At 43.4% G+C, this 22,842-nt stretch overlaps 1 protein-coding gene across 5 annotated transcripts; it reads left to right on the top strand.

The window, feature by feature from the left end:
* The first annotated feature begins 186 nt into the window (after window positions 1-186).
* ODR4 (odr-4 GPCR localization factor homolog) lies at window positions 187-20,865 on the top strand. Of its 5 annotated transcripts, none has more exons than XM_083445352.1 (14): window positions 187-287; window positions 1,249-1,378; window positions 2,225-2,359; window positions 4,086-4,181; window positions 5,270-5,376; window positions 6,479-6,515; window positions 6,910-7,050; window positions 7,845-7,940; window positions 9,326-9,394; window positions 10,622-10,750; window positions 12,618-12,708; window positions 14,813-14,998; window positions 18,258-18,350; window positions 20,488-20,865. In XM_083445352.1, exons 2-14 carry the CDS (start codon window positions 1,280-1,282, stop codon window positions 20,553-20,555), a joined length of 1,347 nt encoding a protein of 448 aa, XP_083301478.1. In that variant the 5' UTR covers window positions 187-287; window positions 1,249-1,279; the 3' UTR covers window positions 20,556-20,865. The 5 variants fall into 5 exon arrangements, with proteins under 5 accessions (XP_083301478.1, XP_083301479.1, XP_083301480.1 ...); XM_083445353.1 differs by having other exon boundaries at window positions 5,270-5,377; window positions 6,483-6,515; XM_083445354.1 differs by lacking the exon at window positions 2,225-2,359.
* The last annotated feature ends 1,977 nt before the right edge of the window (window positions 20,866-22,842 follow it).

The raw sequence follows: 22,842 nt of genomic DNA, 5'->3' as shown, positions 1-22,842 counted from the left end.
AATACGTGAGTGGATTAAAGGTGGCAGATGCAAGCAGTAGAAAGGAATCACGAAGACACAAAAAAGAGGAGGGTGGTTGGCACTCTAACTCTTATTTCCGCCACACTCAATATGTCGGGTGCGGAGCGCAGCTTTTTTCTCCTTATGCGCGCGCGCGTGTGTGTCGAGTCTGCTGCGTCACTGAAAGGCGTCCCGGCTGACAGGAGAGCAGCGGCGGCGCCTCAAGATGACGGACAGTGTGACACCTCAGTGTGTGGCAAAGAAGTTGGACGGTGAGACGCGGGCAGGTGAGAGGGACGGGCTGCCTTACCTGGGAATCTTTCCTCAGAAAGAAATGCCGGTGCCCAACAGATAAGATATCTCGGAAGGAAACTAGAATAGTCAGGGATGGTGGGAGCCGCAGCATAAAAACACTTGGAGGGTGGCAGGTTGGGGACAGCTGTCAACTTGTCCCCTTTTTAAAGGGAAATTCCCTTATTCCGAATAGGATTCCTCGCAAGAAAAGGGAAAAGTGGGCAGCTATGGTTGGGGAAGCCTGGCGGAGGTGTGAGGGAAAAGGTCTCTTCCCTTTCTGGTGGAATGTGGCTTATCATAATTTATTGAATTTATATACAGTACCTGCCTATACCCGGGGTTCTCAGAATAAAATCAATATATAAAACCACAAAATAATAATCATAGTAGTAGTAGTAGTAGCAATAATAATAATAATAATTTATTATTTGTACCCCGCCCATCTAGCTGGGTTTCCCCAGCCACTCTGGGTGGGTTCCAACAAAGATTAAAAATACATTAATACATATTAATATATAATATAATATGTGTGTGTATATGTGTGTGTGTGTGTGTATATATATATATATAATACTTAAAATAAATAATACATAAAAAAATACAAAATACATAATAAAAAGAAAAACAGCAACCCAATAGCCCCACCCCCCAAAAAAACACATTTTAAAAGGACATAGAAGGGGATGACAGAGGATGAGATGGTTGGACAGTGTTCGCGAAGCTACCAGCATGAGTTTGAGCAAACTGCAGGAGGCTGTGGAAGACAGGAGTGCCTGGCGTGCTCTGGTCCATGGGGTCACGAAGAGTTGGACACGACTAAACGTCTAAGCAACAACAAGGATGTAAATCAGATCAACCAAAGGCTTATCCTGAGCATATGTGCTTTCTCAGAGTAGAAACCTGCTTTGCTTCTCTTTTCATCCTTTAACTTCTGGTGTTTTGCTCATTTGCCAGCTGCTGACTGGGCTATGGGACATTTGCAATAATGGGAAGGAGCTACTTTGTGGAAGAAGCCGTTGGGCAGTATCTGTCGGAGCTCGCCACTAACTCGCAAGCCCTTCTCACCGGCCTCTTGGTAGGGCAGGTAAGTGTGCTACGTGTGTGTTTGTGTGTGTCGAGTGGGACCTTATCCACCCACCCTGCTTTCTGTATCATTGTGGTGGAAGCCTCTTCTCTGAATAAATGCTCATTACTGTCAAATGCTCATCACATGTCAAATTTGTTCGCTGCTGCTGTATCTTGCCCACGACTTACTACCAACCAAAGGGATAGACAGACAAATAACCCCACATAGATGTTTTAAAACCAAGTGATTACTCCTTAAGTTACAATTGGGTGTTTCCAGCTGGTGATTAATAGTTTGATTCTATTACTGTTTACACAGATATAAATTTATTCTTGTTTGTTGGTAAGTATGTTTTGAGTTTCATCTTAAAAGCACAATCCAACAGGAGGGTCTCTACATGCCCCATGGAGTCCACACAGGTGAATTTCCTGCTGGTTTCTGCTCTTTTGGAGCTGTTCCACTGATTTACTTTGAGATTGATTGTGCATTTAGACCGATCTCTTCTTGAAATGTCGGAGAATAGTAGTTTAGAAGGGCTGAAGAAGCATTACGTTGAAAATCAAGTTATTTTCGGCCAAATCTTGTGTTAAATTTGATATACTGTTAGCTGCTATTATGTTTCCCAGAGAGGGACTAAGTTTTGGGGTGGGGGTTTCATTATGGAAACTACTCACAGTTTGAGCTTATGAAGTGACCGAAATAGGCACACCAAAATGCATTGATTTTAGCCTTCGTGCAACACTCTTTGTGTGTATACATATATACACACATGTTATGGTAGATGAACAGTTGTAAAAGTGCTGAAGGGTTGAACTTGGATTCTTTTCTCTCTCCAAAGCTACTTCCTTCCTTCCCTATTTCTAGTGTTCCCAGCAAAGAGACTATGTTGTCCTAGCCATTCGAACACCTCCAAAAGAGGAGGAAAGTAAAAGCAATACAAGTCGTCGTTCAGATTTGTCTAATATTGATGAAGAATGGATCGCAGCACACGCCAATCAGGTCATAAACGTTCAGTTGTTGCAGTTGCTTTCATTCTGAAAAGTGCTGTTTTTCTTGTAATGCTATTTCACTTTGATAATTGGTTTCTAAGCTACTGCTAAGTACTGTGTTCTTGTAGATTATAGTCTGAAACTGTAGACCTTCACAAATTTTAGAATGCTATGCATACTTGTGATAGCTGTAAACTTAGCTGACTCCTGATACTTCATATCCTGGCATCTTCCTGTCTGTTTTGACTTCTGATGTGGCCTTAACTGTACTTTTGGTCCCAATTTTCAAACCATCATAACATATATATTGGATAGACAAGGTGTTCACCGTGGGACGCGGGTGGCGCTGTGGGTAAAAGCCTCAGCTCCTAGGGCTTGCCGATCGAAAGGTTGGCGGTTCGAATCCCCGCGGCGGGGTGCGCTCCCGCTGTTCGGTCCCAGCGCCTGCCAACCTAGCAGTTCGAAAGCACCCCTGGGTGCAAGTAGATAAATAGGGACCGCTTACTGGGGGGAAGGTAAACGGCGTTTCCGTGTGCGGCTCTGGCTTGCCAGAGCAGCGATGTCACGCTGGCCACGTGACCCGGAAGTGTCTCCGGACAGCGCTGGCCCCCGGCCTCTTGAGTGAGATGGGCGCACAACCCTAGAGTCTGTCAAGACTGGCCCGTACGGGCAGGGGTACCTTTACCTTTTTAAGGTGTTCACCATGATCACTGGAATATTTCATAAATTGGAGGGCCATTGCAAGTATGTTTTTACTTGCATTATTATCTTAAGGAAGGCATGGGCAATGTGTGTAATATAATAAGACGAAGATGATGACGATTTATTAAATTTATATACTGCCTTTTATCAAGAGATCCTGAAAGAATATTTCTTTGTTAGTTTGTTAAACTTGTAGCCCACCCTCCCACATAGGTAATGGGGAGAGGTTGTGATTTATCTGAGGCCACCCTGAGGAGCAATTTGAAACTGGGTTTCCCTGTTTCAAGCCCCGGTTGCTAGGTGCTGTGCCATATTAGAGTGTGTTGTGGTATTTAATATACTGCTTAAGAATGTGGAAATTTGACAGAATACTGTGAGCAATGAAAATGGAAAAAATATATATAATTGAAGAATCACAGACATATTGACAAGATCCCTATGGCTTGTATAGTTTTGCTTGATTGTTGTATTGGAATTAGGGTCTGTTCCTTGTAACTGCGCAAATCAGAGGCAGTATCCCTTGAATAGCAAAAGGAGGTCACTACCAACAGACATTATGTTGCCCATTCCTGAATTACAGTGGTGCCTCGCAAGACGAAATTAATTCGTTCTGCGAGTTTCTTCATCTTGTGAATTTTTTCGTCTTGCGAAGCACCACTGTGCATTGACGGTTTCCCATAGGAATGCATTGACAGTTTTAAGAAAAAGGCGCAAGACGTTTTCGTCTTGCAAAGCAAGCCCATAGGGAAATTCATCTTGCGAAGCAACTCAAAAAACGAAAAACTCTTTCGTCTTGCGAGTTTTTCGTCTTGCGAGGCATTCGCCTTGCGAGGTACCACTGTAATGTCCTGTAGATGTTGTGTTCATGGGCTTGGCAGATGTCACAGGCATGCTGATTTTTATCTGCTCTGTTTTTCTACCATGATTGCTGCCACAGTTTGAACTCCCATCAGTCATTGAAATGTATGTTATACATGGCCAGAAATTGTCAGTTGAATAACGGTAACGTCATTTGTGTTTGTCTGACTTTGTAGGTGTCACGAATGCTTCCTGGGGGATTGCTAGTCCTTGGTGTCTTTACTGTTGCAGCTCCAGAGCTGACAAAAGAAATCCAAAATACCTTAAGGAAGGTAAAGGATAATACCCCTAGCATCCCTCTGGACTGGGGTGGGAAATCTGTTGCCCTCCAGATATTGTTGCACTTCAACTCTCATCTGCCTCAGCCAGCTGACTGTGGTCCAGCAATGTCTGAAAAGACACTGGTACACCACTCCTGTCCTAGAAAATACTACTTGAATAGCAGCTAGCCTTCATTGTTTTCTTAAGCATAGTGACCAAAGTGGCTTACAACCGTTATGTGTGTGTGGAAACGCTATAATCAACATACAGTACTAGCATACAACAATGCATTTAATAAAATAACAAATGAAATCTGATAAAATAGAACAGTAAAACAGAGCAGCAGCCCATAAAACGAATCAAAAGCCCTACAAACCAACGAGATAAAAAGTCTCGACTTAGAAGGCAAAATGAATTTTGGGAAGGGAGTTCCAGAGCCACCAAAAAGGCCCTCTATACAAGCCTCTGCTGCTAGCAGAGCAGAGAGACAGGCTTCCCCTTAAGGTCCTAACAACCAAGCATGTTTGTGTGGAAGAGTGGGAAAGTTCAGTCGGTAGAGTTCAGTCGTTTGAAGGCCACCTTCCCTCCCTTACACAACAGCCCCGAGCAAGGGAATGTCAGTCTATTTACCGTATTGGCCCCAATATAAGCAGCACCTGAATATAAGCCGCACCTTTAAAATTGGAGGGGGGCGGAAAGAAAAAATACCTGAATATAAGCCACTCCATTCCTCGCTGCTCCTGGCTGCATACTGGGTGAGTTGGGGAGGGAGCCACGCTGTGTTGTCAGCCAGGGAGAGGACAGAGGACTACCCACGGGGCAGCCACTGCTTTTCAGAGCTCCTGCCACTGTTTGCCTTGTGCTCCTGGCTGCATATTGTAAAGTCGCGAATATAAGCCACACTTTAACATTTCACAGTTGGAATTTTTTTGGGGGGGGGAATGCGGCTTATATTGAGGCCAGTACGGTATTTCGTGGTGACCTGCATAAAAGCAGTTGCACAGTTGTGCGTATGTGGGGTGTTTGCCTGTACTCTTTCTGTTTCTTTTTTAATGAGAACTAGAAACCAATCTTAATTCTCTTCTTAATTCTCTCCAAGCTTGTGTTTTCAGTAGAAAAATCTGTAGCTAGAAAGAGGTTGTGGAACATCTCAGAAGAAGATGTGTCTGACAGAGTGGCTCTTCATCTTTGCTCCGCTACAAAGAAGTATCCTTTTTTTTTTTTTACAGTAAAATTAGGACCTTCATTTTAATGTGTAAAATAGATTTGATTATCTGTGCTCTGATCTGCCTCAGTTAGATAGCTCATGCTACAGTCTTATGCACAATTACTCCTAAGCTGCATTGAAACACAGTTCAACTTGCTTCTGAGTAAACCTGCATAGGATTGTGCGACGATCCGGTTCTTGGTCATGCTGTGTGCCAAAGCCAGTGCTGCCACTCAGCACACGATCAAGAGCTGCAAAGGAAACTAACACCGAGGTTCACCAACATTATGCATTTGTAGATACAGATGGATTTATGGGCTTAACTTGATGCTCACATTGTGAGCTACACACTATGAGAAGATTGAAAGAAAGACGATAGGTTTGGATTTCAGCCTCGCAGTCTATCTTGCTTCCCTGCCCCCTGTGCAGCCCTGTCGCGCATAGCAGCTGGGGCGAAAGGTTGGGGGGAAGCAGATAATTGTGCTAGCTTGGAGATGGTGTGGTGATCATGCCCAGATCAGGCCCCGTGATGTTATGTGATGGCAGTGAAATGGGATTGCAATTTAACAACTCCTGGACCAAACCAGTCCCTCTCTTAGAAAAACCCAGTGTGTCCAAAAACCCATTCTGGGACTTTTGACGGGCTGCAACTGGTGTAAACGGCCAATGGCCCTTCCACCCAAGCAGTCAGCAGGCTTAGCTGGGAGAAGCGGTGGTTTGGACAGTTCTGTCTGTTGGATCTAGTTACTGATTATGAAAAGCAAATGGAACAAATTATTTAACATGGCTCTATTGGGTTTTTCTGGATTACAGAGCTGGGTGCTTTAAATGTAGTAGGACCCTTCTCTGATCAAGGTGGTATCTCCTTAAGTATTTGGATAATTGCATAAAGTTTGCCACACATCCTGCTACTTCCAAGTTACTGCTTAGAATACATGGTTATTCTCCTACTTCTGCAAAGTTAGCGAGTGTTTAGCCACAGCTGGGAATAAAGACATTGCCATGACATAAAGGAACGGTTGGAAAATGACTTCTTTTTACAAGTGCTTTTTAAATAACATCCTTTAAGCACACTTGGTTATTATTCCTCAATTTGGAACGAATGCTTTGCCGCACTTATGATGTACAAGATCCAAAGGTAAGTTGTGTTTGCTTGTAGGAGGCGATGTTGTTAACTTTAGGCCTAATTTGGCAGGGAACTGTTTTGCAAGCCCCACTTCAAATGATTGGAGGAATCCCTAAAGCTGTTGCTGTACTCAGTAAACTAACTCATGCACTTCAAGAGAGCCTGCTGAATACATTTTCTTGGTGGAATGGACCGGTCTCTCTCTTGCAATTCTTAGCAGCTTGCATGAAGCATTTGACTTCAGATGCAGTGGTAATACTGCCTTAGACTGCAATTCTGTGCATGTTAATCTAGAGTGAATCCCTTCTGGACATATATGTGGGTAAGCATATGTAGATTGTTCAGACTCTGCAAGAAACATTGAATTATTAGCCTCTCCTCTCCTTCTGTTCCCTCCTTCATTTAGAGTACAGCCAAGCCGGCAGACTGGAAATATCAGCATGGCCTTGCCACGTCATGGCTATCTTTAGAATGCACAATTAATGCTAATATACACATCCCACTACCAGTGACCTTGGCCAGCCACGACTTAGAGAAAAACACAAGGGTAACAGAACACTTGCTATGCATGACTTACATCTTGTCCGTTTAAGCTAATATTTATATTTTATATTAATGCTGTGAACTGCCCTGAGATCTATAGATAAGGGGCGGTATACAATTTTAATAAATTATAATAATTTAAGTTAATGTATATTTATATATTGGCTATAATTATATATATCGTTCTGTTGGATTCTGCCTTTCCTTGCTGCTTTCTGAGCCTGGACAGCTTCTGTACTCTGCCCATTAAGCCACTTGGAAGATTCAGGACAGATTTAAAAAATACTTTACACAGCGCCTCGTGAATGTGGCAGCCCTTCTTTAGAGACTATGTTAAGGTGCTGGTATAAGCACTTCTGTAGATGTGTTTACAAAAGACACGTTTTAACTATATTTTGGAATCTAACATAAAAAAGTGGGCTGTGATCAGCCGTTATGCAGCCCTTCTTAAACTGTTCTGAACTCATTGGAGCAAGGGTGGGGAGCATTTGGCCTTTACATGTTGTTGAACTACAACTCCCATCAGCCTTTACCATTGTCATGCTAGCTGGAGCTGATGGGAGTTATAGTTCAGCAATATCTGGAGGATCAAAGGTTCACCACCCCTGCCTTGGAGGAATGGCAGGATACAAATGTGATTTTTTTTAAAGTTTAGGGTGTCTGATGATTGAACAGCCCTCTATTGTTCAGGCTTCCATGATGATCGCATGTAAATAAAGATGTACTGGGCTGAACATTAAAGTCATGGGTTGTTCAGCAATGCAACATGCCTCCTATTCTTTTGTTTCTGCTTTAAAGAATGGATTAGCACGATGGGCCAAACAGATAGAGGAAGCTGTATTTCTGATCAATGGTCAAGTTAGAGAGGAAGATGCCGACTTACTGGAAGGGCAGGTAAGTGCTGAACAACGGAGTCTTAATGCTGGCGTAGGTCACAATGTTTAGAGAGGTATGTGTTTTCAGTGGTCAGTTTAGCATAGCTTGACTTGATAAGTACACCTTTATTTTGTAGATAATGGTGCTATTGCAGGAAAGGTGGCCAAATGAGTCTCAAATACTGAAGCCACGTGTCTCTTCTGATCAAGCAGTATTTTAACTGTCCACCTGGTAGTAAGCAAACCATGCATAATGATTTGGCAGTTGACCAGAAGAACTTTATACACTGTGATCAGAAGGTCAGTGGTTTGAATCCCCACGATGGGGTGAGCTCCCGTTGCTCTGTCCCAGCTCCTGCCAACAAAGCAGTTCGAAAGCACGCCAGTACAAGTAGATAAATAGGTACCATTGTGGTGGGAAGGTAAACAGCATTTCCGTGCGCTCTGGTTTCCGTCACAGTGTCCTGTTCCACCAGAAGCGGTTTAGTCCTTCTGGCCACATGACCCAGAAAGCTGTCTCTGGACAAAGGCTGGCTCCCTCGGCCTGAAAGCGAGATGAGCGCCACAACCCCATAGTCACCTTTGACTGGACTTAACCATCCAGGGATACTTTACCTTTTACCTTTATACTTGGTAACTGGTAAACTGTGTTCCTCCTTTCAGAATGTTCACCTGTCCATCCCAGAGTCAAGGACAATCGCTCAGTAGTAGCCTGCATGCTTTTCATGCAGAAGATCCCCTCTTTGCTCTCTGACATTTCCAGGTAGAGCTGGGAGAGACCCCTGTCCGAAATCCTGGAAAGCCACAGTAGTTAGTGTAGACTGTTCTGAGTTAGATGGATTTGTGGTCTGATCTGGTATGAGACAGCGTCCCATGGAGGAAAAGAGTATCCCACTAGGATGAGAAATTCGGGATCATTGTGATTGTGGCAATTGATATTTTGTGTGTCTTTAAAAAGAAATGAAAAAACCCTCTTTCCTATCCGACTTCATTTTTTACAGCAAGGTATTCTGCATCTCCATGCATTGGTCATTCTTTCACCACCAGTTTGATGTACCTAGTCTATGTGTTTATTTTCTGAAACTGGATACCTAATGTTTTGGGGCTTTATATCGTGAAATGTATTTTGCGTATAGGGCTTTCCAAAGTCCTGAGTGACCACCATGGTGCTTTGTAGCCTTGACTGCTGAGGGCTGAGCCCAAGGATAGAATTTGCAGTTTTGTTTGTTCTTCCACACAAATGCAGAATTAAAGACTGTTAGGAGAAAACGTGCAATGTTTTCGAAAAAAAACACGTATCCAACATTTATCTTGTAAAATTCACAACACCCAAATTCTATCTTTGGATATGGAACACATGAATTATTTTCTCTGCCATTTTCTGTGTTTCAATTATCTTTACAGAAAAAGTCTGCAAGAGGAAACACACCATCAGCTACTCAGAGCCTTGATGTCCGGGTTTTAATGCAATTGGTAAGTAAATTCACCACTGCAATGGTAAAAAGAGAGTGATGTGAAAAGTCCCTGGTTTAGTTCTATGAATTCACTTGATGGCCTTATGTAATCTACTGTTTGTTGGCCTCTGCCTCTCTTCCATGGGGCAAACAGTAAAGGCCTACGGAATATCTCCATAGGAGAAGGTCACTTCCTTTTCTTCCATGCTGATTTAAATTCCCACTGGATTCTTGTTTGAGCTTGATGTTTGGGAGCTTAGCAGCTATAAGAGATGGAAGCTGGGAAGTCCCCTGTCGAAGTCTCCCATTCCCTACCTAAATTGTGGAATTTCCAGCAGAGATGCAGAATATAGCACATAACACTTTATAGCTACTATCTCTCAGCATCAGGGATGAGCACTAAAAGTGCTTTTCAAGTGTTTGGTATTAATAGTCTAAACCAGCCTTTCTCAACCTTGGGTTCCCAGATGTTGTTGGACTAAACATCATCCCTGACTGACTATGGATGATGGAAGTTGTGGTAAACTGTAGGGTGTAAATCTTACTCTAAAGGTTGTTGTAGGCTGCCGACCTATAGAGATGAAGTTGCAAGTCAAATCAGTTGGGGTCTGTACAGATGTTCCAAGAGGCCAGATGAAAAAGTAGAGGCCCTTATGCTCAGTGGCCTGATGCTAAACCTCAAAAGATTAACATGGCTGTGACAGCAGAGCATCTAATTTTGGCAAGCTGTTTTTTAACTGAGACTGAAGCTGAAGCTGAGTGTTAAAATCTTAATTTATAGTGCTGGTGAAAACTGTTGTTCATGTAGGCCAGGCTTCCTCAACCTCGGCCTACAATGTTTTTGGCCTACAACTCCCATGATCCCTAGCTAGCAGGACCAGTGGTCAAGGATGATGGGAATTGTAGTCTCAAAACATCTGGAGGGCTGAGGTTGAAGAAGCCTGATGTAGGCTGATCCCTTGTTGATTTCCCATGCCCCAAATGCTGATCAATAGTACTTTCAGAATGATAGCAACACCTGTCATCTTCTTGTACAGATGGAAAAGGGAATAAGCCTGCAATGTGAATACTAGAAAGCTCCGTGTTTTAATGTTGCAAAAGGTTAGGTTAAATATATTTTGGTGAGAACACATCGTAGCATATAAAACAGCCGGAGAATTTTAAAACTGTAAACTCTGGAAATGTAAAAAGTGGTCAAGAAATTGAGAAATCTGTGCTTGAGACTTCTTTATGTTTTCTCTTTCAGTCACGTAGTTCAAACGCCAGATCCACAGCAACAGTCCAGATATGCAGCGGCTCCATAAATCTTAAAGGTGCTTTAAAATGCAAAGCTTACATCCATAATAACAAGCCCAGAGTTAAAGATGCTGTTAAGGTACTTTTGCTGCCCTTCAGTCTACTGAAGGATTTGGTCTTAATCCTTTCATCCCAGATATTTTAGCAAGCAAGCAAGCAGATTTTGTTGTGTTTTCAGAAACCTGCCATCATACAATTTCAGCATAAAGGTCCTCAAACTGTTTAGTTTTCTACTGAGCATTAATCCAGAATAAATTTGTAAAAACTAAAAGAACAATAGCATATAAATGAACATAATGGAACGGTATAGTACCGTGGTACCTCGGGTTACATATGCTTCAGGTTACATACGCTTCAGGTTACAGACTCCGCTAACCCAGAAATAGTACCTTGGGTTAAGAACTTTGCTTCAGGATGAGAACAGAAATCGTGCTCCGGCGGCGTGGCAACAGCAAGAGGCCCCATTAGCTAAAGTGGTGCTTCAGTTTAAGAACAGTTTCAGGTTAAGAACGGACCTCTGGAATGAATTAAGTACTTAACCCGAGGTACCACTGTATACAGTTACATAGAGTTCAGAAGGGAAATTCCTAGCTACGAGTTTCACAAGTATGCTTACCTACGTTCATTTAAATTTTTAGCAGTTTTTGTCAAAACAGCCATTATGAATTATACTGTTCTGAACATGACAGACCTACTCTGATCAGACAGTAAATATAGTAACTTCTCATCTATTGATTTCCTTCTGAGTTTCAACAGTAGTTGCAACATTTAGATCACAGTTCCATATACATTTCATGTCCCTGTAAAGATGTGTTTGATCCTCCACAGCTAATGAATTGCATTAGCATTCCACCTTGGGAGTCCAGGGTTTGGCTGTCCTCTCCTGGGTTTCTGTATGTCTCAGAAGGGCATCCCATATCTCTTTTTTTAATATATATATAATATTTTATTAGAAATTTTACATAGAAAAAGAGAAAGAAAAATACAAAAATAAAAAGAGAAGAAAAACAAATAAGAACAATTCCATTTTCATAATATTTCTTACATGTGCTTATTTCCTAGACTTCCCCACACCTCCCCTCACTGTATTTCAATTCATATATTTAATCAGCAAATCCCTTCCCTCTGTCTTATCTTAATCTTTATCTTAATATATAAAGCCTTTAATTCTTCATCTTTTTAACCTTCAAATTTTCCATATTCCTTCACCACCTTATTACTAATAACCTTTTAACCTCCCTCCGATGTCATTCTAACATTCACTGATTTTATAATATTTCTGTAAATAATCTTTAAATTTCTTCCAATCTTCCTCCACCGTCTCTTCTCCCTGGTCTCTGATTCTGCCAGTCATTTTTGCCAGTTCCATATAGTCCATCACCTTCATCTGCCATTCTTCCAGAGTGGGTAGTTCTTGTGTCTTCCAATACTTCGCGATGAGTATTCTTGCTGCTGTTGTGGCATACATGAAGAAAGTTCTATACTTCTTTAACACCAATTGGCCGACCATGCCATATCTCACATGGGTCTGGGATAAAGGGAAATATAGTGAGAGCAGGAGCCTCCAGCCTCTCCATCTCCAGCCCCTGCAACTGAGGATGCTAAGGATGCTTCCGTTTACTTGCGGTATCTGCCTTCCTGCTCTGTCAGAAGCCACAGTTTTCTTCCGTTGAAGGAACCATAAGCAGGTAGCATTTGCAACATGTTCAACAGCTGCCAGTCTCACTTCTGGGATTCTTTGGCATTCTAGAAGATGCAATCTCAGGACTATATTACCCATTCTTTGGCCCTTCGCCCAAAACTGGACCAGCTACCCGGCCCTGAAGGCAGGCTGAGCTTTCACATATTGCTTGTTTAACCTTTAATACCTCCCTGAGTTGTTGCCCAGTGGAAAGAGGCTTCAAACGCTGGAATGTCTTTGTATCTTTTTGTTCTTGCCTTTGCAGGCCTTGAAGAGAGATATAATAAATACTCTCTCTGACCGTTGTGAAATGTTATTTGAAGACCTGCTTCTAAACGAAACGCCAGGAAAGAAAAGTAAGAGCGGGCGGAAGGAATTGTACGACTGTATCTAGTTGTTGTTTTTTAATTGCTTTTGAATTTGGATTTTAAAAATGAATTCCTTCTAAGGAATAGGAGGACGTGCTTATTTATTAGTGAAAACAAGGCTGGAGTCATGTAAGTCCATGGGTCTGAGTACTGCATGTGAAAGCTGCTTATACTACTCTAACAATAACTAGGTTTTTTCCCGAGCAAATTATTCAAACTAGTTTCTCCCCATTTCTTTTTTTTTTTTTTTTTTTTTGAGGGGGGGAGGGCAGTGAATGCAAACTTAACTGCTTGCAGCACAATCTGATGCATAACCTAGATGTCACTGCACCAGTGAAACGGCAATATTATTAATTGCCTGCAATTTTCAGTTGCCTCTTTAGGTGGCATAGTTTGTCTACATATGTGCATGCTTTTGCATATTATGGGCCAACTAAGTTTGCTTTTTAGAGTTAAAACCAATAGTTTAGGCTCATTTCCCCTTCTTCTTCGAAGCATTCTGTGCCCTCAAGTTTGCTTTTTGTCATTTATTAGCCAAACTTCCCAGACTGCAATAGCGGATAATCATTGTCAGTTTACTGCAGTAAGAACGGGGCAGGAGGGGGGGGGAGAGACATTTGGGACATTTCCCCCCCCCCCAATACAGGAGAGCAAGTAAAACATCCCGGTTAATTTTTTTGTGGCAGCTTCCCACCTTCCTCAGCAAACTGCTTCTCCAGCACATCATTTGACCTTGGTATCAAAAGTTAGGAGCAGAGCCATTGAAATGAATGGACTGGTCCATTCATCTCATTGCTTCTACTTTGAGTGGAACTTGGTTGGCTACAATCTGGCTTGAGAGCAGTACATGTGAAAAGGATCTAGGAGTCTTGGTTGACCACAAACTTAACATGAGCGAACAGTGTGACGCGGCAGCTAAAAAAGCCAATGCAATTCTGGGCTGCATCAATAGGAGTATAGCATCTAGATCAAGGGAAGTTATAGTGCCACTGTATTCTGCTCTGGTCAGACCTCACCTGGAGTACTGTGTCTAGTTCTGGGCACCACAGTTCAAGAAGGACACTGACAAACTGGAACGTGTCCAGAGGAGGGCAACCGAAATGGTCAAAGGCCTGGAAACGATGCCTTATGAGGAACGGCTAAGGGAGCTGGGCATGTTTAGCCTGGAGAAGAGGGAGGTTAAGGGGTGATATGATAGCCATGTTCAAATATATAAAAGGATGTCACATAGAGGAGGGAGAAAGGTTGTTTTCTGCTGCTCCAGAGAAGCGGACACGGAGCAATGGATCCAAACTACAAGAAAGAAGATTCCACCTAAACATTAGGAAGAACTTCCTGACAGTAAGAGCTGTTCGACAGTGGAATTTACTGCCAAGGAGTGTGGTGGAGTCTCCTTCTTTGGAGGTCTTTAAGCAGAGGCTTGACAACCATATGTCAGGAGTGCTCTGATGGTGTTTCCTGCTTGGCAGGGGGTTGGACTCGATGGCCCTTGTGGTCTCTTCCAACTCTATGATTCTATGATAATATATAAAATCTCTCTTCCCCACCCCCGGAATAAATCCAGCTTGGAAGACCAGGCAGTGGCTTCAGCAGGCTTACAGCCTTGTAAGAGAATTTGTGGAGCTTTACTGAGAAATTATATTTTCCTCCATGTTTGTGGGCTGTTCTGAGTGATCAGTCTCTGTGGCGCAGGATAGCAGACTTGAGATCCCCTTGGCACAGCCATGGCAACACCGCTGCTAGTCGGTCCCTTCTGCCAGATAACTCCTCAACAGAGCTTTCAGACATGCATTCCGTGTCAACACCAGTGCTATGGAAAGATGCAAGTTGGTGACATTGTTATATTGTATGTTTCATTTTTCAGATTTGATACCTCACCAAGTAATCCATATGCTTCTTGCAGTACCTGCAGTGCAGGTTAAATTAATATAAAATTGAGATTGCGTAATTAGGGCATGTGACACACCTATACAGACATAGCACTGATGCTGCCTGAACACATAAACACTGGAGTATATACTAGTAGTCACAATGTCCCTTAGTGGTGTTCAATATTTTATTAATCATATTTTATTTTATATTTCTGTTTTAGATTCTGAAAGGGAGTACTACACCTTGCCTTGCAGAGTGTTTGCTCCCATCGTTGGGTCCAGCGTGTTGCTGTGCGACTATAAGTTTGGAGACGAGACAGCCAGGGAAATCCAAGAGCGCTTCCTTGAGATGCTGGATCAAGCTGTTCAACCAGAGGATTTGCAGACAGCTGAGGAAATGAATATGGGTAAATATAGCCACTAAGTTAAGAGGCGGATTACGTTTTGCCAGGAATTACTGAGAAGCTCAACCTGTGGAACAAGCAGAGCTTAACACTGGCTCCTAAAATGTTTTCTGCCTCAAACCTGAGCCTCAACAAGTGACGTCCAAGCAAGAGGGAAAGTTGGGTTTAGGCTATTCACTTTCATCCATATTGGTCTAAATGGTGGCATTACTGGAAACATGGTAGTGGGGCCTAGTGGTGTGGCGGGGTCTGCCAAAGGTCAGTACAAAACAACCAAACTTTAAACATAAAATGTAAGAGAATACCTACAAGATTTTAATAATAATAATAATAATAATAATAATAATAATAATAATAATAATAATTAATTTATTTATAGTCTGCCCTTCCTGGTTTAAAAACCAGGCGCAGGGCGGCTAACAACAAATATAAAACATTGATTAAAATGTGACTTAAAAACAGCATAAAACAGCATAGAATACAACATAAAATGCAGCATCAATATCAATAAAATTCAAAATTCAGGGGTCATTTTTGGAAGAAAAAAACACACCCACTCAGTAGACATTGAATGATCACCAGGGCTAACTGGCTAAGTTGGTCCTACAAGGGCCAGCAAGGAGACCAGGGAAGAATTTAAATGTGGGGTCACAGAAAGGGTTTCTTCATAGAAGAGGAAAGGGAAAAGAGAATAGTAAAAAGGTAAAGGGAGCCCTGACCATTAGGTCCAGTCGTGACCGACTCTGGGGTTGCGGCGCTCATCTCACTTTATTAGCTGAGGGAGCTGGCGTACAGCTACTGGGTCATGTGGCCAGCATGACTAAGCCGCTTCTGGCGAACCAGAGCAGCGCACGGAAACGCTGTTTACCTTTCCGCTGGAGCGGTACCTATTTATCTACTTGCACTTTGACGTGTTTTCAAACTGCTAGGTTGGCAGGAGCAGGGACCAAGCAACGGGAGCTCACCCCGTCGCGGGGATTCGAACCGCCGACCTTCTGTTCGGCAAGTCCTAGGCTCTGTGGTTTAACCCACAGCGCCACCCGCGTCCCTAAAGGGAATAGAGAATAGAGGATCAGGCTAATTCAAATTGAAGGCCAGGCGGAATAGCTCTGCCTTACAGGCCCCACAAATAATAACATTTAATAACATTTATTTTTAAAAAGTAGCTTGTAATGCTTCTTAGGCCTTGCACTCAGTCCGAAATTGGGAACTTCTCATTCACCTTTCTGAGTAAAGACCAAGCTAGATGTTGCCAAAACAGTCCCGAGTGGAATCTTCCAACATCTATCTTTTCCTCAAAGCAACACCATGGGATTTTGAATGATCTCCTCCGCTTCCAGTGTTGCAGACCCAATCAAAATGATACCTGAGCAGTATGTATTTCCTTTTGCAGCTAATTGCACTTAGGCAGTATTTGAATTAGGGCCACAGCACGGCGGGAAACACTACAGCCCCAGTCCAAATCAGAACAAGAAAGTTGTCTTTGGAGAGCCAGCCAGGAACCTCCTGCATTACGTCTAGTTTGGCACTTGGTAAAAGAGCAAAAGACTTGTTTTCTTTGTGTAAAACCAAAACTGAATATTCAGGGTATAAACTTGGAAAATAGCCCTTGCCTGTGGCTATGGTCCTGGCATGAAAGCAAGGACAATGGAAACGAAAAAGGCAACACGACAGCTAAACGTTCTAGAAACTTGGGTTGTTTGAAACGAGGCGATTCTGCCCTCTAATACTGTATGGATTATGTTGACTACCTTATACAGTGGTACCTTGGTTTGCGAACAGCCTAGTTTCCGACCATTTTGGAATGCGACCAGTTCAAACCTGGAAGTGCACGTTTTATTACTACCCAATTTGTTTTGGTTTACAAACAATTTTTTTGGATTACGACCCCCCCCCCTTTTTTTTTGAGGCCCCATTGGCGAAAGAGTACATTGAATGTACCTGTTTTGGTTTACGAATGGACCTCTGGAACGGATTATGGTTGTAAACCAAGGCACCACTGAAACTTTCCATTTTGGGTCCATAGTTCAGTCCTTATGCTGTCGCACCCACTGTTTCTAGTACTCTCCTGTCCTTCTCTGGTTAGCTTTCTTAACAGTCCCTAAAACAAATTAACTTGACTCACTTTAGAAGTTTGTAGTTGGAATTAATAAATAATCCATAAATTAGCTTGCACTTAAAAAAACCAAAAACAAAACCCTAACTTGTTTGGATATGGAATTTGCTATGCTTTTCTATTCTTTAGCATAAGCAAATACGTTTCGCATCAGGAATTTCCTTCGCTAAATCCCTGTTGCTACCATCAAGGGGTTAAGTCCTCTTGAGTAGATCAACACAAATAAGATTTCAGCGAGGGTAATCCCTTCTCCTGTACTCATTCTTTCTTATCTAGTGGAAGACCTAATGAACTCAAGCAATAGGTCTTCTGGCCTCTACAGAGCTGTGTAGCTGTGAGTCACTTTTGAGTCGCTTCTGGCATTGTTGTTGAGATAAAGCCTTCCTAGCATTTTTAGACCCTGAGATAATGAGGTTTAAGGCTCATTTCAGTGGTTGTGTGTGTGTAAGTAAGACCCGTGACTGTACGTATTCTGTACTCAGACTACCGTATTTTTCGCTCTATAGGACACACCTTTTCCCCTCCAAAAATGAAGGCCTGTGCCGCCCTGCGGAGGCTTGAAAGGCTGTCCCCGAAACCAAAACAGCGAGACGGGGCGCTGCGCAGCCCTCCGTCTCGCTGTTCTAGCTTTGGGATGGCTGCGCAAAGCCTCCGCAGGGTGGCGGGGTGAAGGCACCTTGCCGCCCTTCGGAGGCTTGAAAGGCTGTCCCCGAAGCTGCGCTCCAAAGGCTTCAGGGATCTTTGAGGTTGGTGGTGGGGGAAAGCAGCGCTACCCCCCACCGCCAGCCCCACAAGCTCGGGGGGCGATGGCAAGGCTGCGTGCAGCCTTTGCGCTGTTCCCCGACCTGCTTTTGAACGCACCTTGTTTTTGAGGGGGAGAACAAGACAATTTTTTTTTTCCTGTTCTCCCCCTCCTATGGTTTGGTGCGTCCTATGGTTTGGTGCATCCTATAGAGCGAAAAATACGGTAAATTACGCAGATGCATTTTGCATATGTTTACTTGCAGCTGAGCTTCTGATCCTACAGTTTTCCGAAGAGTTTGGACAAGGCTATGTGTTACTGGGCAAGGAGGGGAGACAAGTGTGTGAGAATGGGATTAGGGTGAATCCACAAAGACCATTTTTGTATCTTCTTTCTTAAACCAGTTGAAGTAACCCCCCTGAAGGAATTCCAAGATGATGTGCAAGAGAAACGGTTGACGAAAGAAGTGCTTCTGTTGAAGCTTCATCAAAATATAGGTAGGTAGGCTCCAGCAATTGCTCTTGCACCAATGGAAGCAATAAGTGGTATTCAACACTAGTCCTACTTGGAGTAGACCTATTGCATTTATCTGCATGACTAATTTAGATTCATTAATTTCAAAAGCTCTACTCTGAACAGGATTTAGCCGAATACAACCCAGGGGGAAATGAGAAACAAGTGCAGTCGTTGTGGTTGATATTGGCGCCCCAAATGAGCATTCTCTCTACAGGTCATCAGATTGAGCTTCCCAATTTCAAAGGTCATCTGTGATGCCTCATTGGGTATAAAGAACTGAGGGTGGCATGACAGGGTCCTACTAGAACAGAAATGCAGTCTGTTTTGCCAGTGTTTTGCACTTAGTCACCCCTTTAGGATACTGCATGCCAGCAGGGGCACAATTATAACAATTCGTGAAAGCAGCAGAATTCAGATGCCTGCTGTGTTAACCTGAACATTTGTGTTAATTTCCTTCCTTCCTTTCCTTCAAAACAAAAACAATTTGCCAAGGCAGCAATCCTGTATCCATTTACCTGGGAGTAAACTTCACTGAAACCAGCAGTACTTAGTTCTGAATAGACATGTGTGGGAATGTACTGTAAAATGGGAGTGGTTTTAGTTAGCGTAAAAGGTAAAGGTACCCCTGCCCATTAGGTCCAGTCGTGGAAGACTCTGGGGTTGCGTGCTCATCTCACTCTATAGGCCAAGGGAGCCAGTGTTTGTCCGCAGACAGCTTCCGAGTCATGTGGGCAGCATGACTAAGCTGCTTATGGCGAACCAGAGCAGCGCACGGAAATGCCAATTACCTTCCCACTGGAGCGGTACCTATTTCTCTAGTTGCACTTGATGTGCTTCCAAACTGCTAGGTGGGCAGGAGCTGGGACTGAACAATGGGAGCTCACCCTGTTGTGGGGATTCGAACCGCTGACCTTCGGATTGGCAAGCCCTAGGCTCTGTGGTTTAGACCAGAGCGCCACCTGCGTCCCTTTAGTTAAGGAACAAGCATCTATTCCTCAAAGCGTGGGGCAAGGTGGCAGGACAAACTACTAGGCAATGCCCTGATACAGCTTTTTGACTGTTAGCCTTAGAGCAGAGAGTAAATAAAATTATAGGCATATAGGAGCGACTAGAGAAAGTAAAAAACAAAAACACACAAATTAAGTCTACGGTCTCTCATCTTTTCCATTCTTTCTCACTTGCTGTCTTTCTTGATATCTGTTATCTGAGTCTTTTGTGGTTGTGGTTGATATCTGTGATGCCTGAATCTCCGAGTGCAAAAGGATAGAATGAGTTATGCATGTCAGAGGCCTCGGATAGATCCCTGAGCTAAGGTAACGGCAGTTGAAGAAAGGGGCTGGGATTAGTCAGTGCACAGAGAGGAAGTGTTATTGTCACATGTCTGGTAAAGCCTTTGCAATGTACGGTGGAGCAACAGGATTTCACTTGCCCTGCCTTGCCTAATGTGCTCCATGTCATGTGTAATTGATGTGTATATGTGTCAACACCTTTATAGTGTCTGTGAATCAGCTTTGAAGGTCCTGTTTCTACATTTTGTGGTAACGTTAATGTGCCTGAAATTTGGAGCAGATCTAGCCCAGGTCCAGTCAATTATCTCTATCTTTTTATCTGCAAGCTGAACCTAGCCAGCAGAGATCTGGTAAACCTCAGTCTGTTTCCAGACCTTATTTGAACAGGGGCAGTAAAAACTGTCAGCCTCTCTGCATATTCAGCCTCATAAGTGTGGGGCACCCCACATGCTCACACCTTTCAAGCTTGCTGGGTGAAGGTCATGTATCAATCGTGAAATTAGATTTTGTGCACAGACTTGTCAGCTACATGTTACATCCAACACACAGAAGCAAGGTGGGGCCTGGAGTCGATCTGTGCAATTGTGTGGCATGTTGATTTTGTATATTTTGCGTTGTCTGTGACGGAATTGAGAAAATATGCGTATCGTTGAAGAGAATGGAAATGGCTATCTGAACCCTTATATAGTTTGAATGTTGCTGGTGAACAAGTACTGTGTTTCAGGGACTTCCATTGTGTCTCTGCTAATCTCTTTCCCACTCCTTGCCTTTTTGACAATCAAGTTCTCCTTTTTACGTACTGAATTTGCCTTTCCTTTGTCGTTTTCAGGAGTGGTGATAGCAGTGGCTGTCGCAATATCCGCAGCAGCCTTCTCCTTCAACTACTTCAGCGACTAAGAGCCAACCTGAAAACTCCAGCCGCCCCAGATGCCCTCTAAAGATGCACGCTTCCAGAACCAATTGCTTTAACAACCAAGTGTGTCACCTAACAATGCCGATTAGCAGAAGCTATCCTTGTTTAGAACAGCTATCCTGTTTCTGCATGCCATAGTGTAGGTGGTATGATTTTTAAGAGGGTGTGTTGGGAGGAAGACCAACACTACCGACTGGCAGATTAATACGACATTACTTTCCCAAGTTCACAAAGAATTGGTCAAATGTCTGCTTACCTTTCCGCTTACTAATTAAAAGGACCATTGTTAAAGTTGTTATTTTGTGTTTTTCTAGAAATGCTGAAGCTGTGTGCTATTGTGCAAAGTTTGCTTTCTTCTTTAAACTGCCCAACACTTAAAAAAATACCTTATGGGTCTTAGTTCTCCCCTTCCCCCTATTTCTGTGAACATCACTGGGGTGTCTAGGAGAGGGTTTGGGACCCAGTCCTGCCTTGGCAATCTCCTAGGGCTTCATGCCAACGGTGTGCGAGGTCAAATGCAAAAGGGGCCAGAATAATGGGTGTGACATTTAAAGGTAAAAGGACCCCTGACCATTAGGTCCAGTCGTGACCAACTCTGGGGTTGCGGCGCTCATCTCACTTTATTGGCCGAGGGAGCCGGTGTACAGCTTCCAGGTCATGTGGCCAGCATGACTAAGCCGCTTCTGGTGAACCAGAGCAGGGCACGGAAACACCGTTTACCTTCCCGCCGGAGCAGTACCTATTTATCTACTTGTACTTTGATATGCTTTCGAACTGCTAGGTTGGCAGGAGCTGGGACCGAACAACGGGAGCTCACCCCGCCGCGGGGTTGCGAACCACTGACCTTCTGATCGGCAAGTCCTAGGCTCTGTGGTTTAACCCACAGCGCCACCTGTGTCCCTGGTGTGACATTTAGCTGTATACAATAGGCTACATTCCAGCTAGATGCAGTTTCATTAGTATAAGAAAAGGTAGCTGGGCCCTTTCCTTTTTTGTAGACAGGCGATCCTCATCATTTTCTTAAACCGCAGCAGCTAAGCAGCAGCCTATGGAGGTGTTGCGTTGCCACTTAGCGATTTAATATCCTAGTCTATTTTGCAAGCGATAGCTGCAGTCATCACTTGGCCCTCCGGCTTGTAGAAGCCTCCCTTGCGTGATTACTCTTCTTCCAACACGCAACAGGAAAAAAACATCCACAAACAAGAGATCGTGTTCAAAGGGATTCTGAATTTATAGGATGATCATGCCTGTTATCTGGGGGATATATTTATGATCTGACAGGAAACCTCAGAAGTAATTATGTCTTACATGCTATTTTAGGAAACTAGCAGTTAAAAGCAAAACGGGGAAAGCCCGGGAATGCAGCGGTTGGAGCCACCGAAGGCTGATTCATCAGAGGTGTGTCCTCTTGAGGGAAGTGTAGGGCTTCCCCCTCTGTCCTGAGTTGTGTGCCAGCCCTTCACTTGGGAGTACTAGTGAGAACTTGACTTGAAGAATATCCACCTGTTTAATTCTCAGTCCATCAGTTGTCTCCTTTGCCCTCCGTTCATAGGCACATGCTGTCCACCCTGTGGGATGGCTCCACAAAGCCAGATGGTTTTAATAACACCATGCTTAATGGAATTTACACATCTCCATTCTACGCTTGGAAATGGGAGAAGGTGGGATAGCCTAGGGTGGAACACCTGGTTTATAACGTGACACATTCAAGTTGAAGTTCAGGGGCTTCCCCCCCTCCTTTTATGAACAAAGGGCAGGAAAGGCCTAGCCCTTCTTTTTGTGTGTGTTTGCATGCTGCTGGGCGAAGTGAATTAAGACACCTGTGAGGGGTGTGCCTGGAGGGGGAACCCCATTGAGAAGGTGGACGAGGAAGAAGGAAGGGCAAGTCCTTGCTTGCCTCACCTGTGTGGGCTTCCTGCACAGCTCAATAGCTGAGTGCAATGTACCTGAAAGTGTTGCCAATCGACGGTAAAGGAGGATTTCCCTGATGTGGTGCCAGAAGGTTTTTGCAACCTCCAAAGTATATATTTGTGAAATCACTTTTATTGATTTTCCAGATATAAATTTATAACATTCCAAATGCATATCCATACATAGAGATTACTCTGAATCTCAAGACTTCCATCCATGGGTCCTATTGCCAACATTTACAACTGCATATAATTTCGCAGTCTATATTTTAAATCAATCCACATTACGCATAGTATTTGTTGCATTACAAGTGTTATTGAAATCCTGCTAATGTTTCCATCTGCTTGCAGTGGTCTCCTA

This window comes from Podarcis tiliguerta, assembly GCF_965153285.1.
Source record: "Podarcis tiliguerta genome assembly, chromosome: 6".
NCBI classification, from domain to species: domain Eukaryota; kingdom Metazoa; phylum Chordata; class Lepidosauria; order Squamata; family Lacertidae; genus Podarcis; species Podarcis tiliguerta.
This window is presented reverse-complemented; position numbering and strand designations above follow the sequence as displayed.